Genomic DNA, 22,246 nt, shown 5'->3' with positions numbered 1-22,246 from the left:
TTTTAGAGAACCAACCAAGAATTTGAATGAAGCCCAATTTTTTTCATTTTGAAATTACCCATTCCACCCCTCATCAGTACAACAAATTTCAAAAAAAATGAACAGAAACTTTTAGCTTTAGCTGGCCCTTTGTTTAACATTAAGGAAACGTGTTTTCATTCTCATAATGATTTAATACAGCTATTTTTTCAATTTAAAATACATTTGCAGCAACTCGGCTGGAAAAACATCTGCCAAATAAAAAAAAATTCATAGCGCATCTTCTTTTCTCGTCAGGATGGACTTAGATCCGTAAGCTGAATCGGAGCTTAGCTTACAATCAGATAAATTTTAAAGATTAATAGCACAATATACATTTCACATCACTTTTCTTCGCGGGACATAAGTTAATCCGTGGACTGATTAGCAGATTAGTTATTAAGCTGAGCAAAAAAAATTAAGGACACAAAACCTATCAATTCCCTTTTTACCTTTCACATAATTGGAGCATATCAATTCTTCAAGTTTTTTATTTGAGATTTGAAATGAATTTTGCAGATTTATTTCAAGTTTTGTCTTCAGATCAACAATATAATCAACTTCTCTCAATCATTTTGGACAAACACAAAAAACTTTGGTAATTATTCATTATGTTGTTTCATTTTCGAGTCACCATTTTCCATTATTTTCAATTCTGTACTAGCCATTTTATTTTGTAGTTTATTAGGTTTTTATGTGTTTTTCTGCAAATTTTTGGTCGTTATTCCAATAATACTTTCCACCTCCCGAATTTAGCTCAAAAAACAAAAAAGAGCAAATTTCTGAAGTGGGTCTTTCATTTGCTTGCAAGACGTATTTTAATATTATTTTCATTTTTTATTCATCATCTTAAGATTTCGAAAAAATATCTAGTGGAATATCGGAACGAGCTAACGTTGCCAAATAATTTCGAAGCTAATTCGATTACACCGTCCCAAGAAGAAATTGTGTAAGTCACAACAGGAATGATGCAAAAAAATGGTTGCATTGTGTTCAAAAACATTTCATTTTTATGATAGTACGCAAATAACTTAAATGGTATCAAGGCGAGTACACCAAACATAACTGCTGAACAATTCTCCAAAGCAGAAATACCGAAGTTTTTTAAATGAGCTGGCACGATTCGAAATTGCGCTACTTTTCTCTGTGGGAAGTAATTAGATTCTAGATTCGTAGACTAATTAGGTGACTAGCTACACATTTGAACAACTTATAGATATTAACATCACAATATTTGCAAACCGATCGTTTAGTAGACCAATCTTTTAGCATAAAAAGTGAAAAATGAGTCTTTTAGCAGAACAACGTAATAAAGTAATGGATGATTGATTGACAGACTCAAAAAGACGCTCAGTCTGGGGCCAAGCTTCCCCAGTTAAGTCAATTATCTCACGATTTGTCAACAAAACTATCAACTTCAAAAAAAACAGCAGTCTAAATTTGCGGCGAAACAAAGAGTTACGCGCACAATAACACTCATGTTGAATTGAACCGCAGCGGAGCAAGCGGTCGCTAATCGCCAACGCTGCATTTGCAGTTAGCTATCACACTTTATAATTGTTCTGAGTCTGCCAAAAAAACCCGGTCTGCTAAAATCCCTAGACCCACAATATTTAACCACATCACTTTTCTCCGCGTTACAATATTAAGTCAGTAGTTTTATTAGTGGTTAGCTGTAAAACTGAGACATTTGAAACTTCGCAATGTTAGTTTTTAGATAATTGGAGCAAATCAATTCTTGTAGTTTTTTAAAAGTTTATGAATTAGCTTTAGGAATTTTCAGTAATACGGTTAATTTTGAACGAATCTAGGCTATACTCAAAGTTAGCTTATAAAAAAATCCATTTTTTCTCCCCTTAAATCGATTTGGGGAATTGTACGGTTGATCCCAAAGAAAGGATTAAATAGAACATAAACTTTATTACTTAAAAAACTTTGACCGATCTATCAAAGATTGAGATTTGAAATGGATTTTGGAATTTTTCATTTTGTGTCTGCATATCAACACTACTTTTGACCTCCGATATTTCAGTATTAGACAAATGAATAAACCAATTGATAATAATAATTCGAGAGAGTATAATTATACTCAATTGATTTGTTTGTTATATTGAAGTCTTAGTCTAAAATAATCTTAGAGATAACGAACGAATCAGTCCCACTTTTCAAATTATCCAGGGGATAAAAGATAAAAGCCTCCTGTAAAATTTATCCACAGAGATCCCAAAAGAAAACATTGAACAGGGTGTAAATGGGAACTGATCAATCGATTTGACTCAAAATGTCTTCCCATTTTCTACATGCGCAGCCCTAATTCTACTACTGACGCATCATTACGGTGTTTTAAGTAAGATGCTTTACTGCACGAAAAAACCACGAGTTGCAAACATGTCATTCGGGATGAAACTCGATCAGAGCTCATTGAATGTTACTTCAAATCAGTTTTTCTAAAAACAATCTTGCAATACTTTGCGCCAAAGTTGTCTTAAAAAATTTATGCCTTTTCTAACGATTTCGCCTTAAGCGTGGGCAAAATCCCTAAAATAGACAAAATTCATTGCATTAAAATTTTAAGTGGACCACGGCGCAAAGTATTGTAAGATTGTAAGTATTGTAAGCAACATTCAATGAACTTTGACGAATACGGCGCTACTGCATTTTCTTGATAACTCATGTTGCCAAAACTAGCCTTATCGTAAACTACTTAAGCAGGCGGAACAGGCGGGTTTTGATAATGAAAAATGCAATGATATGACAATACGAAACAAAACTATGAAAGCAGAAAACATAATTTTTGATGGCTAATAAGCAAAAACGTTTTACTCGAAAAATGCCAACAAGAAAACATATAACTTCAATCACAAACAAAATATCTTAAGAAAAAGGACACAATCATTTTCCATATTTCATAATTAGTCGGAGGCGGATGAGCTGCTAGACCGCCCGCGCCTTTTGTTAGTCTTTCTTTCTGGCGACGCCCTTCTAGCAGGAGGTCCTCCCCTTCTTCTGGGAGAGGGTGATCTCTGGCGTCTTGAAGGCGAAGCTCCGCCCCTTGGAGGACCTCTGCCCCCACCCTTTGGCGGCGAGTGCTTTCTAGCCGCATTGCCTCTGGGAGCATTTGTGAGAACGTACTGCACAGTGATTTCCTGGCCGTCAACTTGTCCCCCGTCCATGAACTTTTTGGCCTCGGCTGCGTCTTCGCCTGATTCAAATTCGACATAGCAGTAGCCCTTGTGTAGGTGAACATGAACAGAATCACGACTCATGTCCACGTTTTTCAGTTTGCCGTAGACGCCAAATATTTCGTTAATGTGCTCCTTGTTGATGTTTCTAAAACGCTCATCTATTGAAAACTGCGTAAAATTTTTTTGTTTATATTATACAACTACTCATACAAAATTCACGCCGCAAAATGCAAATAACAACAAATATAGCCGGTTACTGTGGAAGCAGCACAGAATGTTCCGACCATAGTCTTCCGACAAAATTAGAGATTAGGCAAATTTGACATTAATAGAAAAAAATGACTAGAAAAACGATAAAATCAAAAACAATTTTTTGATTCTAAAAAGGCGCCAATATCAATAAAACTAACGTAACTCGGAACTAAACTAAATTTTTACGCTTTAAACTAAGCTATTGTAAGCTTTTAAGTCCTTAAAATAAGTGATTGTAAGCCTGTTCGCTCGGTTTTTTTTGCTCGAATTAAGACGAAAAACCAAAAATTTCAATCCGGTTTTTCTCGACACTGGAAATTTTTTAATGTCGCTCGAATCACGACTGTATGGGCTTTAAAATTTTATATCACTTACTCTCTCCGATGATTATCTGTGGTAGCTAAATTTGCGTGAAAAAAAAACTAACACACGAATACAAAGTTCTCCCCCATTTTTCAAATGGTCGGGACAAAAATACCAATTTTCGCTTATTTGAAAGAAAAAGCTCTCTGAAAGATGTTAACTTATGCCTAGCATTTGTCTGGTGTTAAATAACCGCCATAGAACCCACATTTTACAAATTGCTCATAACTTTCCAGAGAACGCGAACAAACGTAATCAAACATAGACAAGAGAGTTGGAAAATTACAGCAAATCGTTTTAAAAATGGAAGGATGGCTTGATGCGTTAACTAGACAAGATGGGAGTTCCCATGCATTTCATCAGATGGATTCGAGCATTTCTTTGTAACAGAAGAGACAAATAAGACTTCGAGCTGTAGTCGAGTTTTTGTGACAGGATTGCCGCAGCGATCAGTCCTTGTTACTTTGCTCCGTCTCTATTTCTACAACGAAATTGACGAAGTCTCAGAGAATACACCTAATGCTGGGCTCAGTCGTTATGCTGACGATACTGCAGCGATTGCTACATACGCACAATCCAGTAGCACTGGACGCTGTTACAGCCTGGAGTCGAAAGTGGAAGGTGGTTAAGAGCGATAAGAGCTCCTATAAGGTCATTACCCTGTATCTGCGCGAGAGCAAAGCTAAAGCCACAGTTCAGCTTTCAATTGCAAGGATTTATCTGAACTACGAGAAAAATCCCAGATTCCTTGAGCTGGAGATGGAGAGTCAGCTGAGCTTCGCCTGTCATGCAACGGCAGTGAAGATGACCGCGAGAACCCGAAGTATTAGCATTCTTGCTGAAAAAAAACGAAAGGGTCCAATAAGAAGGTGACGAGGACGGCATAAATAGCCACAGTTCGAGTCATTGCAGACTATGGTTGCTCGGTCTGGCTGAACTTTATCTCTACCACTGAAAAAAACCTGATTCAATGCTGAATGCTTTTGCTCGCATGATTACAGGCTGAATAACGCCTACGCGCCAGATAACTTCGCCAAGAGGAGAGGATACGGGAGGATACGCCAGTTATGGAGAGTGCAAAGACACATACAACGCAGAGACTGAAAAGCAGAGAGCACGAGTTTGCTGTGAGGAATAACTTAGAGTTGAAAGCAGCTCCAGACACTGCGAGATGTTTTCGAGGCTCCTGGAGAAGGAGGAACACGAAGTTGGGAGTATCCTTGATGACTTTCCCAGAGAACTCCATGACAGACAGAAAACCTGGTTAGAGCCCCGTCGGAGTTGTCACGGAAGAAGAAGGCAGTGGGGCTGTTGTGAATAACTTGTCGTGGAGTGCTAATATTCGAGCACCGGCTGAAATATTCTGTTCCAGCTTTCAGATTCTGTTCAACTTTGTTTGTTAACCAGCCACAGGCCTGATCCGGAGGCTAATTACTTCAGATTTCACGCTTTGTTTCTCCAGACATCAAAAAATCAATTTTAGTCCGAAAAGAAAAACAAAGAAGCAAATGAAAGTCGAGGACTGGCAGAAGCCGACGCACACAACCGCAAATTCTGGCGCTCGAAGATTCAGGAACGCCCCGCCGACCCCGTGTGAAGGGGATAAAGCGGCAATGATGATGATGCTCAAAAGAAAAAATCTTACAAACCCAAATTGCAAAAACTGAAAAGATAATTTTTATTTCGCTAGAAAAGCTCAAAAATAAAATCCAATCTTGACGCAATAGTAGACTTACTCCATCGAGACGAAAACCATCACCGCGGCTGGATAATGATCATGAGAAAGTGTGGAAAGTTCCGCTGCAAAATCCAGGTAAACCAGTCCCAAAGTATCCGACCGATCGCACTACTCTCCCCAATTACTAAGGTGATCGAAAGGCTGCTGCTTAATGACTTTTGGCATTTCCCACTAGCAGAACACCAACATCGCTTCAGAGCCAAACATTCAACTACAACATCATAACTAATAACAATCTACTACTAAAGGATGTTTTGGAAGCGGATGTGCCCAACAGTACCAAAGGCTGGATAACTTCATACTTACAGGGTCGGCTCACTTATGTTGAGTATCGGACTAAAACGTCAAAACAATTCAAACAAGGAGCACCAGAAGGAATATTATCACCAACGCACTTCACTATCTACATGGGCAAGCTTCCCGGCCGCCAGATCGAGTTTCGATTGTTACATATGCTGTTGACGTAATTCTGATAGACTTCAAATTCGAAGGTAGATGAGCTTTAGAGCCAAATCACATCAAACCTAGGAGAGCTGGACAGCTGGCTCACGAATAGAAGTTTCCATCTCTCCGCCGACAAGTCATCTTCAGCTTGAAGTACACAGAATTCTAATTCAGCTTGAGTCAAGACCCAACAAGACCCAAACTGCTGGGCGTGGTCTTTGACGGCCTAATTAGTTTCAATGAACACATCAGAACCACCACTGTTAAATTACAAAAGCTGAATAATGTCATTAAAAGGTTGTCTGGCATTAACTGGGGTTGTTCCAAAGTAACACTGACATACAAGGCCATCGGACGCAGTAGGCTTAACTATGGAGCACCAATCTGGGCTCCATCACAAAGCAATACAAACTGGAACAACCTCGAAATTCGACAAAACATAGTCCTCAGAACAATTACTGTTTGTGTGAAGATGTCAAATATTGATGACCTTCACAGGCAAACTGAAGCCGGTAAAGACCCACACATATATTCTAGTCGAATGCCAACAGAGTCACCGTTCCGACTATCAGACAACCCAACATCAGGTTGGACAACACATTGAAACCACACTGAGTTAAACCACACATTGAAACCTACGGTGTTAAAATCCACAATCTGGATGAGGACTGAAAAGGTCGTAAAAACTATCGAAATGTTATCCATCACAATTAGGTTAAAAATTATCTCAAACCTTCAAAGCTATTGGAAAGGTGTACCGCCTCAAAGCGAAAACAAACCCAATCAACCTTCGTCTCCAACGAAGATGAAGTACTGAAAACCGATGGCAACCAATAATCAACTCAAAACGAAGCTAGCACCACAAAATCCCGCAGACGATGGCGTTGCGTTTAGCTGCTACAACATCATAAAAAATCAATAATTCTTTGTACTGACTTGACTCACTTTCTTGTTAGTGCTCTCAAGAGTGGCTTTGCTCGCCAAGATGCAACCACTCTAATCCATATTTGGTGATAGCTAGACCAAGAAAGTGACTATTATGAGGATTCCAATCCACTGAAGTAGAGAAAGAAATGAACGAGCCGATAAATATGCAGGCGAAGCTAGCAATTTGAATCGGTCGGAGGCACTAATTACGCTCAAATTAGCCAAATCAACAGTTAGAAGAGCAAAAACGAGAAGTACAATATAAATTGTAATATGAGCTGAATCAGAAAAAAAAAAAAAATGACACTGTTACTGATAATCAATTAAGAGAAGGGGCTTCGTCACAGTTCTGCCAAGCTACACAGAATGGGTAAGATAGAATTACCTGACTTCCCTGATTGCGGTGAAGAAGGTACGGAGGTTCATGTACTAAAGAACACTCCAGTGGCATATCCATAAAATCATAATAATAATAATAATAATAATAATAAAGAAGTGCACAAGCAACAAGCAAGAATGGAATTAACCGGGAAAAAAACAATCCCGAAAGCTGATGATTTCCAAAAAAAAATCCCGAAGATGCCGTACGCTCTCCTTAAAAAAGATGGGTCAGCATATCATTATTAATATTGATGGAATGTCTCCTGAAGAGGAAGCTGAAAACTGAACAAACAGACGTTTTTTTGTAAAATTTTTCAACTTTCGAATCTCGGAGAACAATTTTGTATTTAACGAGCCACACGCTATGTCTTAATTTTACCTACAAAAAATTTGAATTAAACTCAACACGAGCACAGCCTTAAACAAATACATTTTTTTTCAAATTAGTATCGTATTTTCGGCGTGGCGTGATAAAATGATCTGAACAAAAAAAAGTAGAGCTTAGTCATATTCGACAGTCAGAGTAAAATAGGCAAATTGTAAAAATTGTAGTAAAATGAACTTTTATAACTTTTTCAATTTTTTTTTTGCATTTTTGATTCTAAAAAGGCGCTACAATACTTAAAAAAACTAACTTTACTCGAGTAAAGCTCTTAGGCCATTAAAATAAGACGAAAGTTATTCGATCGAATTAGGACGGAAAAAAATTCAAACCGGTTTTACTCGACACCGGGAAAATTTCATTGACATTTTTTGTCGTTCGAATCAAGATTGAAAGATCTTTTATATGATGTATCACTCAACTCTCTCCGATGATTATTTCGGGTAGCTGATTTTGCATAAAAAAACTAAAACACACCCAAATACAAAGTTCCTCCCCATTTCTCAAAAGCTCGGAACAAAAATCAAAACTGGTAAAAGTCAAAATTGAGGGTTGACAACTTTTAAGATTCAATTTTAAAAACAATCACCTACATAAGTGATAGACCACTTAAACCATTCACAATCTAGATATTACTTTGTAAGTTTTCCGATGTGTAGTTTAGTCTGCAGAGGTGACACAGACTTTCGTTTCTGTCTGGGTTTTTCATCTGGTGATCCGTCACTCTTGCGCTTCTTTGCGATCGTATCACTGGTTCCATTTCGGGCATTTTTGCTGACTTCTTTCTTTTCAGGGGATTTAGATCCGGATGATGATCCACTACTGCTGCGACTCCCGGAGGAGCGACTGCTACCAGATGAGCTTCCGCTATCTGAACTTGACTGCCGTCTGGCTTTCTTGTCGGACGTTTTTCTTCCCGGAGAAACAGCCATCTAGTAATCTTAAAACTGTCAATTTTACCAGAAAAATTCATTCAAATTGCACGAAACCACACTGGTTTATCTCCTCTATAAACCGGAGACTATAAAAATTATATCACCCTAATCTAATTTATTCAAATCTCACTATTGAAATAGTTTATTACATAGTATATACATTCAAGTAGCTTTCTGGAACTCTAGAGAAACTCCATTTATGCAGTAGCGAGTATCAACTGGAACCGTTTTGTTGTGATGCATAGCGTCGTCGAATTTATGGCCTAAATGAGCTCCACACGTTTTGCACAGCACTTCAACTCGTTTCATGCCATGCGACATATCCACCTTTTCAATCATGGCGTCGAAGCTGTCTGCGTAAAACGCCGGCCATCCACAGCTCGATTCAAACTTATGAGCGGATTTAAATAGCGGAGTACCACAGCACACGCAGTGATAGACCCCGCTCTCTTTATGTTGATACAGTGGCGAAGTGCCCGGTCTTTCAGTTCCAGCATGCCTTGTGACGGCGATAGCTTCTTTTGAAAGACCTTTTGCTTTCCAATCGGCATCAGTCATTTCACTGTAGGGCTTGTCTGACATTTTGCAAATTTTTTGAACCGTTAGAGCTGCAGCTGTGTATTTCAAAAAATTAGACTGCGGGATAATAGAAGGTACACACCTCAGGAATCGAAAAAAAGCAAGGCTAGGAATCAATACTCTGCTAAATAGCATTAATTTCTGAAGAAAAAAAGACAAGTTAAAGGGAATCTTCGTATGAATGAAAATTAATTCAACGAAGCACAGACTTAGAACACAGACAAAAACAAATATAACAGAACGGGTAATCATTATAACAAAATCACATGCAAAGCTATTTGAAATTTTTTATTATACTTTACTAACAAAGCCGACAATCCGTTGAGTTTATTTCAATTTAAAGAACTGAGTTGATTTCAAGCGATGAAACTTACGAAATCAGATTTCTAATGAGGGAAAATTTGATTTAAAACTTAAAAGCAAGCTATCCTGCTATGAAATTGAAGCAGTTTGCTTCATTGGATTAAATTAGTGGACAATCGGTAAATTTTTTAAAGAAGAAACACGGGCGATGTTGTGCCATTCTGCCAGACTGGCACAGCGCAACCTTCCGGCGAAACACGAAAAAACGATTAAAGGCCTTAACGACGAAAAAGTGCTGCGAAGGAGGGTAGAAATATTCTAAAAACTTCAATTTTCAATATTTCGATTGTCGAACGAATATTTCTCAGAAATACAAAAAAAACGGCCATATTGACTGAAAAAGGTGAAAAAGTCAGAACAACAGCGAAAATAGTGAGAGACAGTCGGACGACAACGATATAAAAACGAAGCCTCTTATCGTGACGATCACGCACGATAAGACCCTTAGCAAAAGAAAATAGTGAGAAGGGAGGCTTCAGTGGCGAAGGAATATTGAGCAGTACCCTCCCGTGTCACGAATTGAGAGTAATAACGACGTTGTTACAAGGAAAAAACGGAAGCGGAGGCTCGGCCCCCAGAGACAGCATATGATGAAGGACTATAAAAAATTGACTTTTTAGCTACTCTGATGCCATAAAACTTTGAATTAACACCGGTATTGTTTGATATTTTATGTGACATTCGACCAAAATGGACAAAAATGCAGATTCGGCGATTTCGAATAGTTAGCAGCTAACCTTTGGAATTGACAGTTTTGAGAGACTAGTGACGTTATTGGGACGATTAGTCAAACGGTGAAGATCAAGATATTCCGGTATTCTGAAATTTTAAAAATTCGAACTGAGAAGTCGCACTTCTGAGAAACGGCAGAAACCGCCATTTTGGAAGAAAACCAGTAGAAAATCAGAACAACAATAGTTCCGACGAAGATAACTACGAAAAAATCGAAGATCAGAATCGAAGAAAAAGCAGCGTTAGCAGAGACCGCTCCGAGTTGCAACGATTGTGTCGCTACAATCGTTGCAAAGCCGTTCACAACAACGGTGAAGGGTAGAAAAACAGCCTTCCGGAAAGAGAGAAGCTAGGAGTTGGGGGAAAGGGTTGATTCATCTTCGACGGAGATGATGATTTTTATCTACTGAACAAAAACAATAGTAATATAACAAATAGTAGTAGCCCTGTTTTAAGGAGTGACCTCGTGGTCTGGGGATACTGAGACCCAGCCATGAGCTCACTAATTTTGCATGTAAACAAGTTAATTTGAGCGTTCTGGTCGAAGCCGGAGAACAGTGACGTTTTTGTCGACCCGATGTTAGAAAAACCACCAAAAGAACTGGCTTTGGTAGAGACGGTGAAAAGCATGTAGAGCTCTGTTTAGACGTTGGCCAGTCGTCTTAGAACCTAGCGTTTATGGCGTTCCTGGGTGTTATTCTTTTTTAACATCATCAACGGCAGAACAGTTAACAAGCACTCCGCGCCGAGCGGATGCTCATAATAACGCCCTTATTAGGCCTTAGCCGCCGGGCGGAAGGGTAGTTCGGAACGCGGAAGCCTTCAGGAAAACCGTGAATAGCTTTTTCACATAGTTAAGACCGGAAATTCACGAACCAGGAAGGGTGGGGTGATTCGCGGAACCGTCATTTCCTGAGTGGTCCGTGACCAAAAACACTTAAAGATATACAAGAAACCAAACAAAAAGTAGTATAGTACCCAAGAAAAACAAAAAACATAAAAAATAATCGAAAAAACCAAAAACAGTAAAAAAAAATTTAAAAAATCAGTAGAAATCATCCCCCCAGACAAGATGTGATCCAACCCCCCCGTTTGTTGTTGATAGAAATAATGTTGTTACAGGCATTTATATCAGTCAGGATCGTTACGATCAATTTTGTGGCTCGTTTGTGAGGCCTGTATTGTACGCTCACTTGAGTATTTAAGCACGTTAATGCTAATTTGCGCTCAATCCGGAAGGGTCAGCTAATTTGCGCTCAATCCGGAAGGGTCTGCTGGTTTGCGCTCAATCCGGAGGGGTCTTGGGAGAAGACTGATCCGGAAAGCAGTACAAGGAGCCTCAAGAAGGGGCTCAACGACAACAACAGTCGACTGTTGGGTATCGTTAACAAGTTTTGTATCCCTTTTGGTACAAAAAATAAGATAGTAATCTGTGGGGGGCTCGACAGTGCTGCACTGTAGTGACCCTTCACCGAACTTTAAATTTCCGAGTTCAGCACCTTAGTTCGGATATTGAACAAACCCGGAGGGGTATAGTAGTATTAGTATTATTTCTTATATAGCCTATATTAATACTCCCATATCGTTTTTCAGTGAAAAACACAGTAAGCGGACCGGTTTTTAGGGTCAAAATAGCAATATTTTGGTCCCCCCACAAATCTCGATTTTTGAAATATCGATTTTTTTAAACAGAAAAAAGCGCTAAATTAGTGTGTTACATCAAAACTGTGCTCGCATAATAGGTAGAACCATTTGAATTTAGTTCAGAAGTGGTTGGAACTAGTTTGGTACCAAATACTGAATTTTCGTGATTTTTGAAAAAACGAAACGCTATAGAATAAGGAAACTTTTCAAAATTTTTCAGTTAGGACAGTAAAAATAGTCGTTCGGGCAGCGTCCACTAGTGAATCGATAGGTTTTAAAAACCGTTTGCCGATAACCTTCCGGGTTACAGAAAAATCGAACTTAAGGTGTTTGATTAAGTGGAATCATCAATCCGGAGGGGTCCAAATAGCAAAGTTTTTCGCAAACTTTTTCAGCTAGAGGATTTTAGATCAGGTTTTTGCATTGAACTAGAAGAGTATAAACCTTCTGAGCTCGGATCAAAAATTTTTAGGTCGAAAAGAATAGAATTGCGGAAAAAGCTAGGCGGAAACTATAAACGAGAAAATTATTGAATTTAGATAAAAGACGTTTTAGTTAATAACTTTGGAACGACTAGTCAGATCCAGTTGATCTTGGTACCATTAGATCAGAAATTAGCTGAACTTACTAATAGGAACAATAATTATTCGAAAAAATAAGCGTGAAATTTTTTTGAGATTGTTTTTAGCAAATTCACCAATTAGGGAGGGTAGATCCTTCACGTTTTATAGAATTTTTTTTGGAAAGCGCTTACACCCCTACCAAAAGGTGATAACGGTTGAAAAAAGCAGTTTTAGGCTGTTATAGAAGAATAGTGAAAGGCTGAAGGCACCAAAAAACCTTGATCGAGCCGAAATTAGGCTGGCGATAAGACCCTTCACCGTTAGTGTGAATTGTCAAATAAGAGGCTTAACTTCAATCCGGAAGGGTCTAGGGAACGACCACATACCATTCCTAGTTGATACAAACAGCATAATAGCATCAAAGAAAGTATCCGGAGGGGTATAGATTGAAAATCAAGGAAGTCTCCGAAAAGCTATTTTTACAAAACCGGAGGGATCCCAATCCTGAGGGGTCCAAACTTTTCCTAATTCGGAGGGTCCCAATCCGGAGGGACCTTGTTTTCACAAAACCGGAGGGGTCCCAATCCGGAGGGGTCTCAATTTTGCCAATCCGGAGGGGTCCTATTTTTGCCAATCCGGAGGGGTACTGTTTTTTGTCAACCCGGAGGGTTATTATTTTTGATAATGGACTTAAGTAAACAGAAGAAAACATAATAGTGAGGGGTGTTAGGTTATTAAAAGACAGGCTAGGAACCAGTGACTGCACTGGTAACTTGCCTTTCAAAAAAGACCAGACCAAAACAAAACAGGTCCAAACTCGGATATTCGCGACACTAAGTCTAAATTAAAAAAGAGTGTGTAACTCATTGGTGTGGATTGAAATCCAAAATGTTTTTGAGAAAAAGTGACTGCCCTGAGGATTTTAGTAGGTCTAGATCGGGCAGTCCGAAAGCAGATAGGTAACAAAAGACTCGGTGGGTGCAATAGACGCCCACTTGAGAAAATAACTGCCTTCAAGTTTTGTCTGTTTGGTGCAGCACCAAGCAGGGAAAGCTCTTTCTTTAAAATACAAGTTCGACTATTGTACTGCGACCGACTAAAAGTTTAATACACATACGCTTTTCATAGAAATATTCTCATTTTGTTATTTCTGGTTTTAAATCAGCATTTTGTGCTTGATTGGGTAGTGAATCTACTATCTTTTATTTTGACTGATATCATCATACTGTGCTAGTTCTCAAATCTTACGACTAACAATTGATAATTGTGAATAAGTTGTATACACGCTGTACACTGATAACATACAAAGATTCGTGGTCACTACTTAATATAAATTTTTGAAATTTATTGCGTTGTGTTATTATTATCATTAGTAAAACTATAACGACAATAGCAATCGAATTGAGTGTATAGGCAGTAAGAAGTGATAAATTGAAAATGAGTCTAGACAAGTCAAAGATACCTAAACTAAGTGAAAGCTCTAGAAAATTCATACCAGAGAAGCAAAGAAAAACAATGAACGACCCTTTTGTGGAAAGGATAACACGAACCCGACACAGACCGACAAAGGGGAGACGGTTTCAGGCAGAATGGTTGAAACCAGGAGTCAAAATCCTCAGAAGAGCAAAAGGCAATGCTAGAGGTGGAGGTCCACCCGGACCAAGCCATGCATGAGAATCAGGAAATGCATGGACCGGAAGGGAGAGGAAACAGAAGGCTGGCGAGTGAATCTACCCCGGTAGAGCAAGGCCAAGATTTTGCCACTTCCACCGGGACACTGACCGAGAATAGATGTCGGAACTGTCCGACATCTCTACTGAAATTGTGGCAACTAGAAGATCTCCCACAGACAACACCATGATGACAGGCGTGACGGAGAAACAGGCAACGTCCTCATCGTTTTCAGAAAGAGTGAAGAACGTTTTCGGAAACATCTTTCCATTCACCATGGGAGTGGGTACAGGAGATGAAGGTGAATCCCAGGAGGAAGAAGAGGACGATGATGAGCAAATTGACTTTGGATCTCGAGTCAGCCTCAATAGTTCGACCCAGGAGAATGAGGCATACACCGACAGAGAGACTGGAACCATGGACAAATTTGGTGTGGTGAGAACGATAAGCAAAGACACAAACACATCCGGCCAGTCATGAGACATTGTGAGTTTGACAAATTCGGAAACGCGAACTGGGGAGAATAGAAACATAGAGCTACGCAACGCATCGGCGGAACCAGAGATGGATAATTAAAAGACGTCGAGGCAGAAAATAACGTGGTACAAAAAATAAGATAGTAATCTGTGGGGAGCTCGACAGTGCTGCACTGTAGTGACCCTTCGCGGAACTGCAAATTTCCGAGTTAAGCACCTTAGTTCGGATATTGAACAAACCCGGAGGGGTATAGTATTATTAGTATTATTACTTATATAGCCTATATTAATACTCCCATATCGTACTTCAGTGAAAAACACAGTAAGCGGACAGGTTTTTAGGGTCAAAATAGCGATATTTTGATCCCCCCACAAATCTCGCTTTTTGAAATATCGATTTTTTTCGAACAAAAAAAGCGCTAAATTAGTGTGTTACATCGTAAATGTGCTAGCATAATAGGTAGAACCAATTGAGTTTAGTTCAGAAGTGGTTGGAACTAGTTTGGTACCAAATACTGAATTTTCGTGATTTTTGAAAAAACGAAACGCTATAGATTAAGGAAATTTTTTAAAATTTGCAGTTAGGACAGTAAAAATAGTTGTTCGGACAGCGTCCACTAGTGAATGGACAGGTTTTAAAAACCGTTTGCCAATAACCTTCCGGGTTACAGAAAAATCTAACTTAAAGTGTTTGATTCAGTGGAATCATCAATCCGGAGGGGTCCAAAAAGCAAAGTTTTTCGCAAATTTTTTCAGCTAAGAGCTTTTTAGATCAAATTTTTGCATTGAAATAGAAGAGTATAGGCCTTCTGAGCACGGATCAAATTTTTAGGTCGAAAAGAATAGAATTGCGGAAAAAGCTAGGCGGGAAAATTATTGAATTTAGATAAAAGACGTTTTAGTTAATAACTTTGGAACGACTGGTCAAATCCAGTTGATCTTGGTACCATTAGATCAGAAATTAGCTGAGCTTACTAATAAGAACAAAAGTTATTCGAAAAAATAAGCGTGAAATTTTTTTGAGATTGTTTTTAGCAAATTTACCAATTCGGGAGGGTAGTCCCTTCACGTTTTATAGAATTTTTTTTGGAAAACGCTTACACCCCTGCCAAAAGGGAATAACGGCTGAATAAAGCAATTTTAAGCTGTTATAGAAGAATAGGGAAGGCTGAAGGCACCAGAAAACCTTGATCGAGCCGAAATTAGGCTAGCGATAAGACCCTTCACCGTTAGTGTGAATTGTCAAATAAGAGATTTAACTTCAATCCGGAAGGGTCTAGGGAAGGACCACATAACCTTCCTAGTTGATACAAACAGCATAATAGCATCGAAGAACGTATCCGGAGGCGTATAGGTTGAAAATCAAGGAAGTCTCTGAAAAGCTATTTTTACAAAACCCGGGGGGGTCCCAATCCGGAGAGGTCCAATTTCACTGTAGGGCTTGTCTGACATTTTGCAAATTTTTTGAACCGTTAGAGCTGCAGCTGTGTATTTCAAAAAATTAGACTGCGGGATAATAGAAGGTACACACCTCAGGAATCGAAAAAAGCAAGGCTAGGAATCAATACTCTGCTAAATAGCATTAATTTCTGAAGAAAAAAAGACAAGTTAAAGGGAATTTTCGTATGAATGAAAATTAATTCAACGAAGCACAGACTTAGAACACAGACAAAAACAAATATAACAGAACGGGTAATCATTATAACAAAATCACATGCAAAGCTATTTGAAATTTTTTATTATACTTTACTAACAAAGCCGACAATCCGTTGAGTTTATTTCAATTTAAAGAACTGAGTTGATTTCAAGCGATGAAACTTACGAAATCAGATTTCTAATGAGGGAAAATTTGATTCAAAACTTAAAAGCAAGCTATCCTGCTATGAAATTGAAGCAGTTTGCTTCATTGGATTAAATTAGTGGACAATCGGTAAATTTTTTAAAGAAGAAACACGGGCGATGTTGTGCCATTCTGCCAGACTGGCACAGCGCAACCTTCCGGCGAAACACGAAAAAACGATTAAAGGCCTTAACGACGAAAAAGTGCTGCGAAGGAGGGTAGAAATATTCTAAAAACTTCAATTTTCAATATTTCGATTGTCGAACGAATATTTCTCAGAAATACAAAAAAAAACGGCCATCTTGACTGAAAAAGGTGAAAAAGTCAGAACAACAGCGAAAATAGTGAGAGACAGTCGGACGATAACGATATAAAAACGAAGCCTCTTATCGTGACGATCACGCACGATAAGACCCTTAGCAAAAAAAAATAGTGAGAAGGGAGGCTTCAGTGGCGAAGGAATATTGAGCAGTACCCTCCCGTGTCACGAATTGAGAGTAATAACGACGTTGTTACAAGGAAAAAACGGAAGCGGAAGCTCGGCCCCCAGAGACAGTATATGATGAAGGACTATAAAAAATTGACTTTTTAGCTACTCTGATGCCATAAAACTTTGAATTAACACCGGTATTGTTTGATATTTTATGTGACATTCGACCAAAATGGACAAAAATGCAGATTCGGCGATTTCGAATAGTTAGCAGCTAACCTTTGGAATTGACAGTTTTGAGAGACTAGTGACGTTTTGGGACGATTAGTCAAACGGTGAAGATCAAGATATTCTGGTATTCTGAAATTTTAAAAATTCGAACTGAGAAGTCGCACTTCTGAGAAACGGCAGAAACCGCCATTTTGGAAAAAAACCAGTAGAAAATCAGAACAACAATAGTTCCGACGAAGATAACTTCGAAAAAATCGAAGATCAGAATCGAAGAAAAAGCAGCGTTAGCAGAGACCGCTCCGAGTTGCAACGATTGTGTCGCTACAATCGTTGCAAAGCCGTTCACAACAACGGTGAAGGGTAGAAAAACAGCCTTCCGGAAAGAGAGAAGCTAGGAGTTGGGGGAAAGGGTTGATTCATCTTCGACGGAGATGATGATTTTTATCTACTGAACAAAAACAATAGTAATATAACAAATAGTAGTAGCCCTGTTTTAAGGAGTGACCTCGTGGTCTGGGGATACTGAGACCTAGCCATGAGCTCACTAATTTTGCATGTAAACAAGTTAATTTGAGCGTTCTGGTCGAAGCCGGAGAACAGTGACGTTTTTGTCGACCCGATGTTAGAAAAACCACCAAAAGAACTGGCTTTGGTAGAGACGGTGAAAAGCATGTAGAGCTCTGTTTAGACGTTGGCCAGTCGTCTTAGAACCTAGCTTTTATGGCGTTCCTGGGTGTTATTCTTTTTTAACATCATCAACGGCAGAACAGTTAACAAGCACTCCGCGCCGAGCGGATGCTCATAATAACGCCCTTATTAGGCCTTAGCCGCCGGGCGGAAGGGTAGTTCGGAACGCGGAAGCCTTCAGGAAAACCGTGAATAGCTTTTTAACATAGTTAAGACCGGAAATTCACGAACCAGGAAGGGTGGGGTGATTCGCGGACCCGTCATTTCCTGAGTGGTCCGTGACCAAAAACACTTAAAGATATACAAGAAACCAAACAAAAAGTAGTATAGTACCCAAGAAAAACAAAAAACATAAAAAATAATCGAAAAACCAAAAACAGTAAAAAATAAATTTAAAAAATCAGTAGAAATCATCCCCCCAGACAAGATGTGATCCAACCCCCCCGTTTGTTGTTGATAGAAATAATGTTGTTACAGGCATTTATATCAGTCAGGATCGTTACGATCAATTTTGTGGCTCGTTTGTGAGGCCTGTATTGTACGCTCACTTGAGTATTTAAGCACGTTAATGCTAATTTGCGCTCAATCCGGAAGGGTCAGCTAATTTGCGCTCAATCCGGAAGGGTCTGCTGGTTTGCGCTCAATCCGGAGGGGTCTTGGGAGAAGACTGATCCGGAAAGCAGTACAAGGAGCCTCAAGACGGGGCTCAACGACAACAACAGTCGACTGTTGGGTATCGTTAACAAGTTTTGTATCCCTTTTGGTACAAAAAATAAGATAGTAATCTGTGGGGGGCTCGACAGTGCTGCACTGTAGTGACCCTTCACCGAACTTTAAATTTCCGAGTTCAGCACCTTAGTTCGGATATTGAACAAACCCGGAGGGGTATAGTAGTATTAGTATTATTTCTTATATAGCCTATATTAATACTCCCATATCGTTTTTCAGTGAAAAACACAGTAAGCGGACCGGTTTTTAGGGTCAAAATAGCAATATTTTGGTCCCCCCACAAATCTCGATTTTTGAAATATCGATTTTTTTAAACAGAAAAAAGCGCTAAATTAGTGTGTTACATCAAAACTGTGCTCGCATAATAGGTAGAACCATTTGAATTTAGTTCAGAAGTGGTTGGAACTAGTTTGGTACCAAATACTGAATTTTCGTGATTTTTGAAAAAACGAAACGCTATAGAATAAGGAAACTTTTCAAAATTTTTCAGTTAGGACAGTAAAAATAGTCGTTCGGGCAGCGTCCACTAGTGAATCGATAGGTTTTAAAAACCGTTTGCCGATAACCTTCCGGGTTACAGAAAAATCGAACTTAAGGTGTTTGATTAAGTGGAATCATCAATCCGGAGGGGTCCAAATAGCAAAGTTTTTCGCAAACTTTTTCAGCTAGAGGATTTTAGATCAGGTTTTTGCATTGAACTAGAAGAGTATAAACCTTCTGAGCTCGGATCAAAAAATTTTAGGTCGAAAAGAATAGAATTGCGGAAAAAGCTAGGCGGAAACTATAAACGAGAAAATTATTGAATTTAGATAAAAGACGTTTTAGTTAATAACTTTGGAACGACTAGTCAGATCCAGTTGATCTTGGTACCATTAGATCAGAAATTAGCTGAACTTACTAATAGGAACAATAATTATTCGAAAAAATAAGCGTGAAATTTTTTTGAGATTGTTTTTAGCAAATTCACCAATTAGGGAGGGTAGATCCTTCACGTTTTATAGAATTTTTTTTGGAAAGCGCTTACACCCCTACCAAAAGGTGATAACGGTTGAAAAAAGCAGTTTTAGGCTGTTATAGAAGAATAGTGAAAGGCTGAAGGCACCAAAAAACCTTGATCGAGCCGAAATTAGGCTGGCGATAAGACCCTTCACCGTTAGTGTGAATTGTCAAATAAGAGGCTTAACTTCAATCCGGAAGGGTCTAGGGAACGACCACATACCATTCCTAGTTGATACAAACAGCATAATAGCATCAAAGAAAGTATCCGGAGGGGTATAGATTGAAAATCAAGGAAGTCTCCGAAAAGCTATTTTTACAAAACCGGAGGGGTCCCAATCCGGAGGGGTCCAAACTTTTCCTAATTCGGAGGGTCCCAATCCGGAGGGACCTTGTTTTCACAAAACCGGAGGGGTCCCAATCCGGAGGGGTCTCAATTTTGCCAATCCGGAGGGGTCCTATTTTTGCCAATCCGGAGGGGTACTGTTTTTTGTCAACCCGGAGGGTTATTATTTTTGATAATGGACTTAAGTAAACAGAAGAAAAGATAATAGTGAGGGGTGTTAGGTTATTAAAAGACAGGCTAAGAACCAGTGACTGCACTGGTAACTTGCCTTTCAAAAAAGACCAGACCAAAACAAAACAGGTCCAAACTCGGATATTCGCGACACTAAGTCTAAATTAAAAAAGAGTGTGTAACTCATTGGTGTGGATTGAAATCCAAAATGTTTTTGAGAAAAAGTGACTGCCCTGAGGATTTTAGTAGGTCTAGATCGGGCAGTCCGAAAGCAGATAGGTAACAAAAGACTCGGTGGGTGCAATAGACGCCCACTTGAGAAAATAACTGCCTTCAAGTTTTGTCTGTTTGGTGCAGCACCAAGCAGGGAAAGCTCTTTCTTTAAAATACAAGTTCGACTATTGTACTGCGACCGACTAAAAGTTTAATACACATACGCTTTTCATAGAAATATTCTCATTTTGTTATTTCTGGTTTTAAATCAGCATTTTGTGCTTGATTGGGTAGTGAATCTACTATCTTTTATTTTGACTGATATCATCATACTGTGCTAGTTCTCAAATCTTACGACTAACAATTGATAATTGTGAATAAGTTGTATACACGCTGTACACTGATAACATACAAAGATTCGTGGTCACTACTTAATATAAATTTTTGAAATTTATTGCGTTGTGTTATTATTATCATTAGTAAAACTATAACGACAATAGCAATCGAATTGAGTGTATAGGCAGTAAGAAGTGATAAATTGAAAATGAGTCTAGACAAGTCAAAGATACCTAAACTAAGTGAAAGCTCTAGAAAATTCATACCAGAGAAGCAAAGAAAAACAATGAACGACCCTTTTGTGGAAAGGATAACACGAACCCGACACAGACCGACAAAGGGGAGACGGTTTCAGGCAGAATGGTTGAAACCAGGAGTCAAAATCCTCAGAAGAGCAAAAGGCAATGCTAGAGGTGGAGGTCCACCCGGACCAAGCCATGCATGAGAATCAGAAAATGCATGGACCGGAAGGGAGAGGAAACAGAAGGCTGGCGAGTGAATCTACCCCGGTAGAGCAAGGCCAAGATTTTGCCACTTCCACCGGGACACTGACCGAGAAGAGATGTCGGAACTGTCCGACATCTCTACTGAAATTGTGGCAACTAGAAGATCTCCCACAGACAACACCATGATGACAGGCGTGACGGAGAAACAGGCAACGTCCTCATCGTTTTCAGAAAGAGTGAAGAACATTTTCGGAAACATCTTCCCATTCACCATGGGAGTGGGTACAGGAGATGAAGGTGAATCCCAGGAGGAAGAAGAGGACGATGATGAGCAAATTGACTTTGGATCTCGAGTCAGCCTCAATAGTTCGACCCAGGAGAATGAGGCATACACCGACAGAGAGACTGGAACCATGGACAAATTTGGTGTGGTGAGAACGATAAGCAAAGACACAAACACATCCGGCCAGTCAAGAGACATTGTGAGTTTGACAAATTCGGAAACGCGAACTGGGGAGAATAGAAACATAGAGCTACGCAACGCATCGGCGGAACCAGAGGTGGATAATTAAAAGACGTCGAGGCAGAGAATCAAAGCCCGAATCTCGACCAGCACAAAGCTACCTGGGATCGACAGGGTGACACCGCCACTTGTGACGCCACAAGTAGATAACGGAGCATCAATTGAAGAAGCCTTGAACAACATAGTGGACAGTATAGGAGAACAAAATGAACAGATGTCCATAAGAATGAGTGAACTAGAGAGAGCAGTCCACATTGAAAGGGAAAGTCTGCGGGAAGAAATAAACCGCAATAGACAAGAAGTTGGTAAAAACGAAAAACGCTTGAAGGAAAGAACGGATAAACACATGGCGAAGAACTGGTCGAGGTTGACAAGGGAAGCGGAACAAAGAAAGTTATGATTAAGAGACGACATGGAGAAGTTAAGAACTCAACAAGAGCAGACTCTTGGGACTCTTGACACAAAGATAGATGCGATGATGGAGAGGCGAACTCAGGCTATCATGGACAGGTTGGACGGGCTAATAGGCAGCAGGAGTGGACCAAGAGAAGGGGAACCGAATTCGGGAGGTCCCAGCAGGGAACCGAAGGTGAACTTCAATGACCATCAAAGGAGGAGGACATATCGATCCACTAGAGGTAGGAG

The 22,246-nt window shown here is 39.4% G+C and overlaps 2 protein-coding genes across 2 annotated transcripts in view; both read right to left on the bottom strand.

Moving 5' to 3' along the window:
• Positions 1-2,791: 2,791 nt before the first annotated feature.
• Positions 2,792-22,246, bottom strand: part of LOC134839471 (RNA-binding protein with serine-rich domain 1-B-like) — a 169,738-nt gene continuing 150,283 nt past the window's right edge. Inside the window, exons 2-3 of the mRNA XM_063855039.1 lie at positions 8,327-8,632; positions 2,792-3,348 (exon numbers count right to left, since the gene is read on the bottom strand). Coding sequence (XP_063711109.1) covers positions 2,931-3,348; positions 8,327-8,622 — 714 coding nt within the window. The 5' untranslated portion in view covers positions 8,623-8,632 and the 3' untranslated portion in view covers positions 2,792-2,930. The remainder of the gene's footprint in view (positions 3,349-8,326; positions 8,633-22,246) is intronic.
• LOC134839860 (peptide methionine sulfoxide reductase MsrB-like) lies at positions 8,788-9,207 on the bottom strand. Its single transcript, XM_063855482.1, has one exon. The coding sequence runs from the start codon at positions 9,205-9,207 to the stop codon at positions 8,788-8,790; it is 420 nt and encodes a 139-aa protein (XP_063711552.1).

The sequence above is a fragment of the Symsagittifera roscoffensis genome, chromosome 2 (assembly GCF_963678635.1).
Source record: "Symsagittifera roscoffensis chromosome 2, txSymRosc1.1, whole genome shotgun sequence".
Taxonomy (NCBI): domain Eukaryota; kingdom Metazoa; phylum Xenacoelomorpha; order Acoela; family Convolutidae; genus Symsagittifera; species Symsagittifera roscoffensis.
Note: the sequence above shows the minus strand (reverse complement) of the source record. Positions and strands in the feature narration are given on the sequence as shown.